We start from the raw sequence: 14,456 nt of genomic DNA, 5'->3' as shown, positions 1-14,456 counted from the left end.
TTGTTTGTAAATAAAATATTTTTCATACAAAATAAAAAGTTAATAATGTAATTCTCTGAAATATCAGTTTTAAGTCAATTAATACATAAAAAAATCAGCCCATTGAAATTACGGCAACACTTTTCAAAAAGCTCTCAGTGTGTTTTCTCATTATTTTATTCCTCTTCGTTTCCCATGCTTCTCTTTACTCCATCTCAGCAGGTGGCGGAATTGGCCAAAACGTTTTTTGCTAAACGCGAGAAATGCAGAAGAATAAGGAAGCGGAAGTGTTAGTGTAAGCGGAAAAGGTACTACCCAGAACTACCGGAGAGCAAGAAGGGTACGGGACATAAATCGTATCTTTTTAGCGTTTAAAATCATCGAAAATACGGTTCAAAACGTGAGTATACGTTACTTTTTCGTTATATCACTTTTTTTATTCCACACAAAATGTTTTCGTTTCCTCGAGTGTGTTCATTTCTGTCAGGCAGCGAAGGGATTTAACGTTAGCGGGTTGCTAAGCGCTTCAGGCCTCGCTGTCAGAATTATTCTAGTGAAACATCTAGACTCCCCACCAAAATATTGTATTTTATAGTTGTGTAATGTTAACAGTATTGTTTAAGAGGATTAATAAACGCCTGTCATCATTTCAGAGAAATACATCCTTGCAATTGAAAGGGTGTGGGGTTAACCTGCTAACCTTAGATCCCTTCAGCGGAGCATTACGAGCTGTCTTTGCCACATTAACGACGGTCAATACACGGACTTTGCTTATTCACAGAATTTTATTGTTTAAATTTATTTGATACTAGCCTACTTTAAATTAGAATTAAAGCTCCCATTTCAACTAAAAAGCAGTTGTCGAGTGTGTTCATATTTTAGGACGTCTGACATGAAGAGAAACTCTGCCTTCTTTGACGCAAAAAGCATAAAAAAGACACGTGTGTGTGTGTGGTATATTCTGCTTAGCAGATATATGAACACCACTCACAAATCTCATTTAAATGAATATTTTCTATTGGATGTTTTACAATATTATATTTGTGCATATACATTAGATTAGTCAGTAACAAAGCCAAATCTGGAGCTTATCTAACAAAATAGTTTACAAACATTAGTAACTCAAACTTGTATATTAGAGGGAAATTTTTTTAAAGAAAAAGCAAAAAAAAAAAAAAAAAAAACTAAATTATAAAATTTTGTAGTTCGTTTTTTTTTTTTTTTTTGCTTTAATTTAAATGTATTATCTTTCTATTTCTAAAGATGTTCGGTGACTAAAATTATATTTTAATAAATGCATGTTTAATCTGTTTTGTTCAAATGCACAAAATATTACCTATATTCACTAAGAATTTGATAAAAATATTTATTTTTCAAAATGTATATATACAGTTAAAGTCAAAAATATTAGCACCCCCATTTGTTTTTCCCCCAATTTCTGTTTAATGAAGAGAAGATTTTCTCAACACATTTATAAACTTAATTGTTTTATTAACTCATCGCTAGATATTTTTCAAGGCACTTTTATACAGCTTACAGTGACATTTAAAGGCTTAACTATGTTAACTAGGAAGGTTAGGGTAATTAGGCAAGTTATTGTATAATGATGGTTTAATCTGTAGACAGTTAAAAAATAGCATAAGGGGGCTAATACTTTTGTCCCTAAAATGGTGTTTAAAAAAATAGAGGTGTGAACCTACACTGGTCTCACGGTTCTGTTACGATTATCCTGCCATCTATTCGGTTCAATTCGATATCATGGTGCATTGACGATGCTTTCCATACACAGTTTTATATATTTTCTTCATAACAGAATTCTTGTAATAAAATGTATGAATATATTTATATACTATTTGTAATGCAATTTTGTCATTTAAAACAAACAGTCAGATATATAAACTGTACCTTTAAACAACACGAGCATTTATAGCAGTTAATATAAACAAATATAAATATCCCGCTCGCTCTCTGATCCTTGTCTACCCTTTTGATTGGTCACACCCTCAACAAAGGCGGCTGCGATTGGCTCTTGTGCGCTGCGCTCTTTACAGATGAGTGACACTGATAAGCGGCAGCGGCGATCACAGCTGATCCATGATAGATATGGTGGAGAAAACTCTGCAGGCACGCGCTCGTGTCCATCCAGAAGTATCGCTGTAAAACAGCCGAGAGGAGAGAAAAAGTCACGCCAGCAGGTCAAATAGGCCCACAGTGAGTGAGTGAGTGAGTGAGTGAGAGAGAAAGAAAGAAATGGAGTACTTTCATTCTCTGAATCACAGTGAAATAAGGGCTTCTGCTGTAAGTGTCAGTGAAAGACTGATCCAGCAATTGTGCACAGTTTCTGCGTTTTTAAGTAGTTGGAGCATTGTAAATTTCTCACACTCGCCTCCCTCACCATAGTAAGCTTCATTGCATGTGAGATAAATGACATCAGTGCACAATAACCGATTATGATTATTACTGAACTGATACCGCATCTTTATCGCGGTGCACCGAAGAAACAATTAATTTGACACCCCTATTAAAAAATTAAAAACTGTTTTTGTTCTAGCCGAAATAAAACAAGACTTTCTACAGAAGAAAAAAAATATTTTTAGACGTACTGTGAAAATTCCTTGCTCTGTTAAACATAATTTTGTAAATATTTATCAAAAGAAAACAATATTCAAAGTGGGGGCAAATAATTCTGACTTCAACTGTGTGTACGTGTATATATACATAATTTTTTTAACAGTAGTGGCAAAGAGGTCAGGTTCTTTATCGGCCAAAAAAAAAAAATTATATTCACCTTTTTTTTCAATTTAAGGCTTATATTGGTTTTGTCCTGTGCTTTCATGGAAGTATCTTATTAATGTAACTATTGTTCTCTCCATTCCAGTGTAAAAATGGACAAGAGCGATCTGGTGCAGAAAGCCAAGCTAGCCGAACAGGCCGAGCGGTATGATGACATGGCAGCAGCAATGAAAGCTGTGACTGAAGGTGGTGTGGAGCTTTCCAATGAAGAGCGCAACTTGCTCTCTGTGGCTTACAAGAATGTGGTGGGTGCCCGGCGCTCATCCTGGCGCGTCATCTCAAGCATTGAGCAGAAGACCGAGGGGAATGAGAAGAAGCAGCAGATGGCTCGCGAGTATCGTGAAAAGATCGAGACCGAACTACAGGACATTTGCAGTGATGTGCTGGTATCTTCACATCCTTGTCTGAACCTCCTAAACCTTTTGTGTTCATTTATATAATTTGTTTAGTTATTCAAATTATATTAATATATATTTACTTATTAATTAAACAATTTATATATATATATATATATATATATATATATCTTTGTCTTTGTTGCCCAAGTTAACATATTTATGGTGAAATCTGAGAGCTTCGTCAAAATTTCAGAAAAAAATAGACAAAAATTATTTATGCCATATGCCTTCAGTGGTTCAATTGAAATGTTATCAATTAATTAAAATACATTTGTGCGTACACACAACAAAATACTGACTTAATTTAACAGTTCCTTCAGTGAAGGGTGCCTCTGATCTGTTTCTTCTTGGCTGTGCCTCTTATGTATTTCCTTGGATACACCAAGGAACTTTTTCAAAGAGAGAAAGTCAGATGGAAGCTCTCAGATTTCAACTGTTATTTTAATTTGTGTAATGTAGATAAATTACGTATTTAGTCGTTTGAATCGACATGAGGGTCAGTAATTAATAACATCATTTTCAATTTCGGTGAATTGGCCCTTTAAGATGCAAGACTTAGCTATTCATCATTGTTCAGTCTGCTTTTTTAAATAATGGATATTTTAGATCACAAAAATTAACCACCTTGATTGTCACAATCTGTCTTTACAGGGTCTTTTGGAGAAGTACCTCATTGCCAATGCCTCTCAAGCAGAGAGCAAGGTTTTTTACCTGAAAATGAAAGGCGATTACTATAGATATTTATCTGAGGTAGCATCCGGAGATTCCAAGGCCAGTAAGTGCATCTAAATGTTTGTCTATCTTATCTATATGAAATAAATTTTTTTTGGCTGTAATACTTTTGGAGATCTAAAATTAAAGCCTGAAGCAGGGACTGTATTTAATGCTGTGTTTTCTTTTTTTACTATTTTGTTAGTGATCTTACACTTCGTGCACCCAACCCACGACATTTCAAGCAAATGCAATTAAAGTTTTTTTTTGTGGAAAGTAGATTTTTCTTAATTGTTATTTAAGGCTTAAAATACTCTGTATCATACCACACATCAGATATAAAATTTCTCCTTGTTTAACACTATTTGACCATCAGGTGGTGTTGTGAGCATATAAAGCCTCAACAAATGAACCCTTTTGTGAACTACTTGACTGAAAAGCTTCAGTGCTTTATAACAGTGGTCCCCAACCTTTTTTTAACTGCGGACCGGTCAACGCTTGACAATTTTACTGTGGACCGGGGGGTTGAAATAATAATAATAATAAACGTGAATCCACTGTGTACTCATATGGAACTTTATTAGCACATTGCTCCAATATTACAATGCTATTATAACATTAGGAAGTAATAACTTTATTAACACATTGCTCCAACAATATAACATATTATAACATCAAAAACTGTCCATAACGCTAAATCAATGGGAGCCTTGAGCTTGTTTCTTTGCAACGAGATGGTCCCATCTGGGGGTAATGGCAGAAGGAAGATTGCCGGAAAAAGCACATGCACGTCTAGAACGTGTTGACGAGAGATGTCTGCTTTAGCCAATCAGAACAGTCAGACGCATTCACGTCCGCGCGGTTTATGAGAATAAATGCCTTTGAATGTTTTTCCAGACACATTTAGCTGCTAGAAATTAGGCAGATAACGATTATATGTTAATTTTACTGCCAACCGTGTAAATAATTATCGATAAGATGCTTGTGATAAGCCGTTGTTTGTTTGCCTTCAAGCTTTGCGTGTGCCCGTGAAACAGCCGTTAACACCAGCACACACACATATCATGTACATCTCGACATGCGAAAGTGTTTCTCTATATGTTTTCATTGAAGTTGTTCACAAAACTGATCCATCCACAGAGTTTGTGATGTAGTCGAATGTTTACAAATACAAGCGCAGCCGTTTAGAGCTCATTTCTGGTTAATGATGTCAGAATTCCTGGTATTTTGGAATGGATGTGTAAATGCTCTTTTCCGGAAAAATTCCGTAACGTCTGTGTGAACAGCGCTTTTTTGAATTTACCGGTACAGTCATTCCTGAAATTTTCGATATATATTTACCGGTATCACTGTGTGAAAGGGGATATTGACACCCGAAGTGTGCTGCTTGTGTCCAGTCTACTCCTTTGCCTTGTTTTTTCTGTCACTGCAGAAAACCCAGCTTCACACAGATAGGATGTTGGAAATGGCAACAGGGTTTTCAGCGCTGTGTTAAGCCTGATTTATACTTCTGCGTCAGTTGACCAGCGTAACCCACGGCGCAAGCAACGTGTGTGGCTGTGCATTTATACTTCTGCGCGCTGTCTCTGTTGGTCTGCATTAACACTTCCGAAACGCTAGTTGGCAGTGAGGTGTAAATGTTCCTCTGTGTCGAGTTTCTTTGCTTCTGTTTTGGTTTTCCTGAACACTTCCTGGTTGTACAAGTGACTCAAACTCGCTCATTTTGAGGCAGGAACCGGCGGACGTGCAACAACTTTAACTATGAGGTAAACACAAAACAAAACTTTCCATCCGGAGCTCCTTCACGGTACTCCACACTTGTAAACAATCGCTGGCGCCATTTGCACGGCTCCCGGTCCCGCCCAGACTCGTCAGCGCTACCAAGCCGACCAATCACAGAGCTTGCGCTGCGCGTTGTTGCGACGTGTAGTTACATTTTTTTTGAGAGGTGCACGTCAGTGACGCCGATGGCCACGGCGAAGGGCTATGCGTCAGCGCCGTAGCATACGCTGGTGTTTGACGCAGAAGTATAAATCAGCCTTTAGCGATCTCTGGGTATTTTGCCATGACTTTAATCCAGAACACCGGCAGAGTTGTTGTCTCGAGCACTGTTTAAGGCAGCCGTCATTTGCGATCTCCAGCAGTTGCTCTTCTTCTTGCACGGATATGCTGGATTCAGCTGGTTTGTTGACAAATGGGTCACGTATCCATTCCTTGGCCGTTTGTGGGTCCTTTGAGGTTGGGAAGTAGCGCTCAAACTCCTTTAACAGCGAAGACTGGTGATCCTGCACCAGCTTGGTGAGTGAGGGCGCAGGCTCAGTCTCACACAAAATCCTTGCTAATGTTTGAAACATGTCCAATATGCCTCTGTTCACGCGCCGTCCCCACAAACCCAGTTTGCCTTTAAATGCAGCTACTTTATCTGCAAACTTAAAGATAATTCATACTTGTGCAGCCCGGTACTGATTGATCCACGGCGGCCCGGGGATTGGGGACCACTGCTTTATAAGGCTTCATCTCACCACCATGGTTTAGAATTTAATTTATGTTGAGGAAATGGATAACCGCAGTGTGGATGCTCCTCACCATGACACAAAAATATGCTTGGGTAGCAACTAGCAAAACATTTTTTTAATATAATTTTAATAAGGCTAGTCTAATTGGTCTGAGAATAGGGCATCTTCCTAATTTTAATTCACGAAAGTGTTCTCAGCAAAACATGAGTCGATTTCAGTTTCGATAAGATATTAATTTCAGTAAATCACTTCTATCTGTCTTGGTGCACAACCAGGGCTTAATGCTAAGGATTTCTTTTACAAGAAGGCTAATAAAATAAGAACAAACTAATGAGAAACGGCACAAATAAACTCAATAGAGCAAGATATACATTAAAACCAGCTTTCATTATTTTGGTAGGTGTAGTATGCTGTTACAGAATTCGAGTATAGATGGCTGTCAGACAGCACACAATCCTGAATCAGTTCACTTTCCTGGCATATTGCATTGGAACTGTCAAATACACATAAAAAATTCATAATATCTGTATTCATAGTAAACAGGATTTAATTTATTTTTTAATTAATATAATTTTTTATTTAGATTACATTTGTAACTCTGGTTTTAATAAAGAAAAAGAATAAAAATAACTTCAGTGTTCTTGTAGTAAATCAGAAATCTTACTAAATTTTGATCTCCTTTTGTTGGAAATGGAAAAAAAGAAACGTGCTGTGCCAGGATTTACCACCTCTCGGGCTTGGGCTTGCCAAGACATAAACGTTACTTTGACGTTATTGCATATTTATACATTGACATTTTCTTAGATGTTAATTTTTAAATCGGCAACTTTGAGAAAAAACAGAATTAATGAACTTTCAGGACAATGCAGCACTGCCAGTTGAATCATCAGCAGTTACAAGAACTGTCCAGTGTCTCTTACACTGTCAATCTTACTGTTGTGCCCTTTTCTCTCTTTTTTTTTTCCCCCTCAGCCACGGTTGAGAACTCTCAGAAGGCTTACCAGGATGCTTTTGACATAAGCAAGAAGGACATGCAGCCCACGCACCCTATACGGTTGGGTCTTGCTCTCAACTTCTCCGTTTTTTACTATGAGATCCTCAACTCTCCTGAGAATGCCTGCCAACTTGCCAAGACGGTGAGTATATGGCTATAAAGGGCTGTTCACATGGGACAAGTTCTTTTTTTTTTTACGAAAGCTGAGATGTTTTCAACAAAAAAAAAAACGGTTGATGGAAACGTCATGATGCGCATTCATTTTGAAAATGTGCATAAAAACATATGCGCATAACTGAGTAGGATAAACTTTTTATTCGATAAGAAAAGTTGCGCATAAACTACGATGCAAACACTTACCAGACAAACTCCAGCAAGCGCATTAAAAAAGATCATGTGATTTTGTTAAAAAGAGATCATGTGATGATAAAAATGTGTGTGAATGAAGAAACCATCAGACTGAGCACACTGTAAAACATCAGAAATGTTGTTTTGGTCATTATAAAACGCCTTATCGTTTCAGTATTAGTGTTTTTATATTATTATTGGCCACCACAATCAAGAGCGTCTGTGGTTCGCGTCTGACACATTCAAATGCCATCGAGCATTCACTGCATGTCAGGATTGCTTTCTGAGGCGCAAGTCATTTATTAGATGACGGACAGATTGACACAGCAAATTCTGTTTTTTACTGTTAATATTTGGCGCCAGTTAATCAGGAAGTGACGATTTTGTTCGCTTTGACTCGTTGGATGGAAACGCTGCTTAATTCACACGTCTTTAATGCGATAATCCAGTTCATTCGCATTTTTGGATGGAACCATAGCTAATAGCTAATAAGTTTCTATCCACTTATTTTCATGCACATTTTGAAATATATCTACATTTTCCTGGACACACCAAGAAATAAAAAATGTGCATAAAATACATATGCGCACAACTGAGTAAGATTATGCGGTAATAAAAATGGTCATGAATGACCATTGGCCAAGACTAACCACATTGCCAAACACCTCAAAAACGATTCTGCACGATTCTGGCTAAAATGTGAATCATTAATTTTAATTTTATTTTTTTTGCTTAGAATCAAGATTTTCTCACGATTCTATAGATGTAAAATAAAGATTAATAAGACTTAAGCCGAAAAGAAAATGAATGAATGAGTAGGCTATTGTTATTGTTATTCTCAAACATATGGTAAAACAACAATAATAATATTAGGCCTATGTGTATGTCTACTGTTGCCTAAAATGCTAAATTTTGTATAGTCATTATGGTGGACTTGAACAGACTTGCAATAGGCTATGTCCTGTTTGTTAAACCACAGTAAACTAATAACATCAGAGTACAACCAAGACGATGATCTTTTTCCGATGAATCGAGCAGCCCTACTTCCTAAAACTTTCTTGGCTGACTGTCTTGTGCCTCTAAAAGCCATTGCGCATTTATTGTTATGTCTTCTGAATAATTATATAAGAAAAAGTGCCTACAGTGGCTTGTCCTACCGCAGCAAATTTAAATTGTTTTTTTTATATTTGGTGCAAGCTTCTCAAGAAATTTTCTCTTACTCGCTAGAAGACAAAAAGGTGCTTTATTTGCAAATGTTGTATGCGATATTCCAGTTTTGTGGGCAAGTCTAATTCACATTTTTGGATGGAAACATAGCTATTAAGACAAAGTACAGTTCCTTTAAGGCAGGTCATTTCACTCCGCAGCCGTCTTTGAAATGCCTCTTGGGCAGTATGATCAGGCATTCTGTCTAAACGGGAAAACATCAAATTCTCCAAAACTGTTTGCGAAGCTTATAATTACATTTAGATATTTGGAATTGCAAATAAAATTAATTTAACGACTGTCTCATAAGTTTCATTATGAAATGTTCGAAACTAAATCTGCATTTTTTTATTGTCACAACTAAGCGGCAACCTCCCGCTCTCCCTCGGGAAGCCAACATGGAAGTAACTAAAACTGCAATTCAACCGAAATTCCGCTAGTCCTGGCCGCTCCTGGCTCCATAATAGAGCAAATTTCAGTTGAGCCCACTGTTAGAATGGCCAAATTTACAGCAGAAAAAAAGGTGTTTACAGCCTGGTACAAAAAAAGATTTTGGTTAATACAGCTTATATTACCCTTCATGACAACTGTGAGGGGGTGAATTTTTTTATAACTCATCCGTTTCCCTTATATTAAGTTATATTAAGTTTGCATAATTAAGGGAGTGGCCACTTAAGTGACAGCTAGGTCTCATTGGTCGCCGTCACGTCACCTCAGCTGAATCCTGCAGATTAGCCACTGAACTCGGCATATTTATCGTATTTCTGTGTTGTTTTATGTGGCTTTACACAGTCAACTGTCTTTTGTACTTGTTTCCTACAATTATCATATGGCATGGCACGCTGTGTGCACTTAATTGTGCTCACAAACCATTCACGTGGCCTCCGTTTCCCATGTGAGTAAAGTTATATGATATTTAGAGCTGTAATGCACTCCAGAATCTGACGGAATGATTAGCTGTAGGCTCTAGAACAGTCATCTGAAGTGTTATCATACAGTGTTATGCTGGATTTCATCAATGGGGTATATACCGAAGCATGCTAATAGGACTTTTAATTTGCCAGTAACCTGGGTTAAGCGCTTCCGGCTAATTGAATGCCAATGCAAAATCCTGTGCGTTTAAGGTCTGTTTTCTTTAAAAATCAGCGATGAGCGAGTGATATCCGATTTAAAGTGGGTCTTAGATTTTACAAGAAGCACTGCATTAAATTACATTTCCCCCGCCATATCTTTATAATATGAGCATTTATTTTACCCTAGTATATTCAATGGAGCTTCTGCGTTAGCCTGCCGATTCTGACGGGGGCGTGCGAGTAAACGGCTTTTTGTCTCGTTTTACCCTTGGGCAACTAAATAAATGCTAAAGTTTATTTAACTGAATGTATTTTAATGACATTACAACATCGATGCTATATAAGGAACCGTATAAAATGGAAAAAAGTTCACAATAACAGGTCAACGGAAGTGTATCAGCATGGGAACAGCTCTAGCTCAGTATATACCCTAAAGTCTTGCATTTACTAACACAGACTATATCTGAAGGGTTTGGAAGTCATTCGCGTTTTCCTCCTGTTGAAAAACGTCATAAGAACAATACTTAGTGGCTCAATGTATTACTACAGTATTTTTAAAAGTCTAAACACTTTATTGATATAGTGTACAACCAAGCACATGTGGTCAGAACACAAACGAGTCACAGGTAATAAAGTATTAAGCGTTCTCCCAAAGTAAAGTGTGTCTGAACTAGGTCCAAGCAAAATGCCAGCAGGTCTCTGTAGCTCTACTCACTTTCCGCCTCATTGCCCTTGTTTGGTATCCCACCGTGAGTGCGATGACGCGCGAACAAAATGGCGACGGTTGGCCGCGCCTACTTGTGGCTTTTTTTTGCGCTCTTCAGAAACCTATGGGTGACGTCACGGATACTACGTCCATATATTTTACAGTCTATGGTCACAACACCAACTTCATTAATGGTCGTTCTACACATTATCATCCTCTAAATAATGCCTCGTCCAGTCGCACTGCTCTTATGAAGTAATTCACAACTTGGTCTTGATAGCGAATCTCCCCGACATGACAGCAACTCTTTGTTCACAATTATGTGGCTGTTTGAGTAGTTGCTGTCATGTGATGTGCGTTTGACAGGATGGACTGTACCTCGTGTTCATCTCATAGAGATTACAAAACCAGAAAACTTTTGTTTTCAGGTGTAATTGGTTCTTTCTTATGTCTGTGAAGCAAGTATTGCTGAGATTCCATTGTGTTTGTTGACCACATAATCTGTCGTAAAAGCACACCCCTGGTCTGAGCTTATACCCCGGTGAATCGTCTTCTTTTACAGGCTTTTGATGAAGCCATTGCTGAGCTTGACACTTTAAATGAGGACTCCTACAAAGACAGCACCTTGATCATGCAGCTTCTAAGGGACAACCTCACTGTAAGTCCAGCTTTCTATCTTCTGTGCAAGTTAAACATGTGTTTCAGCACATTGTTGATTCATATACTTTGTTGACTCTTATGCCTATAGCTTTGGACATCAGAAAACCAGGGTGAAGAAGCAGGGGAAAACGAAAACTAGGGGAGCCCTGATCTCCACACACCCACATACATTCATCTTAAATACACAAAAGGCTTCCATCAACTCTCCCACCTCATTCCACCCAACACCACTCACCCTTCTCTATTTAGTTCCCAGCCCTGCTCCTCTATACCCTTTGAATGATGATCAGCACCCGCAGGAAGACGCTCAACGAAACCCTTTAAACAGATCCCCAGCGGCTGTAAAGGGGGTGGGTTGGCTCACAGGGTTATACGCTGACGTTATAGCAGGTCCAATAATTTTGTTTGTGAATTTAATCTGTACTGATTATCAATCCCTGTTCTTTATGTGCGTCTGTGTGACTGTAAGTGTGCGCGTGCCACTAACCAAAAGTAACTGTAGTGGCTGTACGTTTGTGCTTGGAAGTGCGAGTGAATGTATTGGGGATCAGAGGTTGTGAAATCTAATTGTCCTCCTTGATAATTCCCTTTGTTTGACTATAGCAGGCTGTGCATTTTCCTTTTTTCTTTATCTCTCTCTCTCTCTCTCTCTTTTTTTTAGGATAATTCATCTGTATTTACAGGTTTTATTGTATGGTTATTAAACTGGCAGTTTATTTTCACCAAATAGTGAGTGATTCTTGCTTATTTCTTCGCTTGTGTTTTATTTAAATCTGTTTGTGCAAATACAAATATCTTGGCATTTACTCCTCATCAACGATCGGCTTTCTTCCTGAACCAATGGTAACCACTAGTCTACAGATGGTAACTGATACTTCATACTGGCACACTAAAGTGAGTATTTTTTTTGTGTTTGTGAAAATGTCTTTAGTATAATGCCATGCTACATAGCCCCTTATTTGTTTTTTGCTGCTGGGACTTTCCACTAAGACTCCCTAATCATTTTCACCAACTTTAAGTTTACAAATTGCCGTCGAGACAATCTTAGTGACGTCTCAATGTGTGTGATTTACTTTGTCCACAAACAATAGATGCAGATGTGATATTCATACTTGAGTGACAACCATTTTGTAAAACTAAAAGGTCAGAAGACAGTTTGTCCATTAGCATTATAACCAAATGGTCCAACATTAGACACCCAAACAGTAAACCGGTGAACAAAAGTAATTGTCAGAAAGTTACCAAATAGCTTAACACAAGGGTTTTTCAACCTAAAAAGACATCTTGGAATGTAAACCAGAGGGACTGAACCCTTGCCCATCCAAAGTCTACATCAAGGGTGCCCACTTATCCCCATTCATGGAGATCTACCTTTTTGCAGAGTTTAGCTGCAAACCTCTCTTTAGTTAACAAGTTCTCCTTCAGATCCTGCTCAGTTGGTTTAGTTGTGTTTGATCAGGGATGGAGCTGAACTCTGCAGGAAGGTAGATCTCCAGGAACGGGGATAAGTGGGCACCCTTGATGTAGACTTTGGATGGGCAACTTTGGTCCTGGAGGGCTGGTGCCCTGCATAGTTTTGCTCCAACACTTATCAAACTTGACCTGTTCACACCTGAACAAGTTAATCAGTGGGTGGTCTGAAAATTGTATTCTTGCTATATAGTACACTAAAATCAGTTTGCGAGGCAAGTAATCCGTCCAAATGACCTATTACATTGGGCGAGTTTCTGAAGTGAGCATTCGATGCACACTACGCTATCCCAAGTGCGCTGAGAGAGAATTCATGTATAGAACATATCTATTTGTATATTTATAGATAGATAGATAGATAGATAGATAGATAGATAGATAGATAGATAGATGGAACAGTCAAGTAGTAAATTCAAATGCATTACCTACTGAGTAACAGATGATTTTGGACGCAGCCAATGTCTTCAAGATCACTAGGAAGCAACAGGCAGGTGTGTTTGTTTAGGGTTGGAGCAAAACTCAAATTGCCTAGGGATGCCCCTTGCCCATCCCTGATGTAGACCTTTTCAGAATTTTGTCAGAACGTTCATTAATGTAAATTACATAATTATTTTAGCATACAAAATGACACGCGTGGCAAATAAAATAGATTCCCCCTTTCATCTAAAAATACAGTAAAAGATGGAACTCTTAACTTTCTATTCCAGTTTTTCAAATAATTTTCTTGATTGTTAATTTCTACATTCTTGTCACCAAGATTTTGCTTATGAGTTTTCAGGAAAAAAATGGTTTAGAAAATGTATTCAGAACCACTGAACATTCATTCAACATATATCTTGTGATAATTTTGTCCTTGTTTTAAAGAATATTCAACCTTTTAATGTAATGCTTTGAATGGACATTGTGACTCCTTCAGGTGGACAGATTAAAGTCATCCAAAATATACCAAAATATTTATGAATTGCATAGCTTTTGTTATGTGCATTTTGAAATATCACATTAAAAATACATAATAGAAATGCCAAGATGCGCATTTAAAAAAGAATTGTACAATTCTGTAAAAGTAGAGTATTAGTGATGTCCATCACTTGTTTATTTGCTTCATTAAATTGATATTTGCCCTGTTTTTTGCTCTTTTTAATGTATGATAGATTAATCTGATGAACCTGAACAGCACTTTACATCTCTTTCTCAGACATCTCACACGCAGACCACTGTTAAAAACACAGCACAGCAAACATGACTTTTTGGAGGCCTATTTATGAATGAATTAGTTATTCAATAACTCCAGAAGTAATTCATTAGTAGTTTTTCTCAACATGTCAGCAAAAGCAAACTGTTAAAGACTTAATCATATATTTTGTCAAATGGTAAATGTATTTTTTTCTTGAGTATCCAGACAGGTAAAGCTCACTGAACACAGTTTACCACATTGAGTTAGGCTGTAAACTGTTATATAAAATCATACAAAAAAAAAATACAATAAATTGTAGCTCCTGCAATTCATTTGAAAACACAGCTGGTTATTTTAAATGTGTTCAGCATTTTTCAACAATGGACATAAATATAAAGATAAACATGGAATTTTATGCAAATGTATAT

At 37.5% G+C, this 14,456-nt stretch overlaps 2 protein-coding genes across 3 annotated transcripts in view; one reads left to right on the top strand and one right to left on the bottom strand.

Annotated features, from left to right (window-relative positions):
* The first annotated feature begins 276 nt into the window (after positions 1 to 276).
* Positions 277 to 12,111, top strand: ywhabb (tyrosine 3-monooxygenase/tryptophan 5-monooxygenase activation protein, beta polypeptide b). 2 transcript variants are annotated; one of them, XR_015496970.1, is made up of 6 exons: positions 277 to 379; positions 2,858 to 3,158; positions 3,822 to 3,945; positions 7,370 to 9,384; positions 9,495 to 11,382; positions 11,473 to 12,111. XR_015496970.1 is itself a non-coding variant. In NM_213145.1 (6 exon segments), coding segments are annotated over 5 exon segments (729 nt in total). In that variant the 5' UTR covers positions 323 to 379; positions 2,858 to 2,864; the 3' UTR covers positions 11,524 to 12,111.
* grk5l (G protein-coupled receptor kinase 5 like) overlaps positions 4,436 to 14,456 on the bottom strand; it is a 785,510-nt gene continuing 775,489 nt past the window's right edge. Inside the window, exon 16 of the transcript XR_015498445.1 lies at positions 4,436 to 4,562. The gene's annotated coding sequence lies outside the window, so the exon portion shown is untranslated. The remainder of the gene's footprint in view (positions 4,563 to 14,456) is intronic.

Source organism: Danio rerio, chromosome 8 (genome assembly GCF_052040795.2).
Source record: "Danio rerio strain M-AB ecotype USA chromosome 8, GRCz13ab, whole genome shotgun sequence".
Classification (NCBI taxonomy): domain Eukaryota; kingdom Metazoa; phylum Chordata; class Actinopteri; order Cypriniformes; family Danionidae; genus Danio; species Danio rerio.
This window is presented reverse-complemented; position numbering and strand designations above follow the sequence as displayed.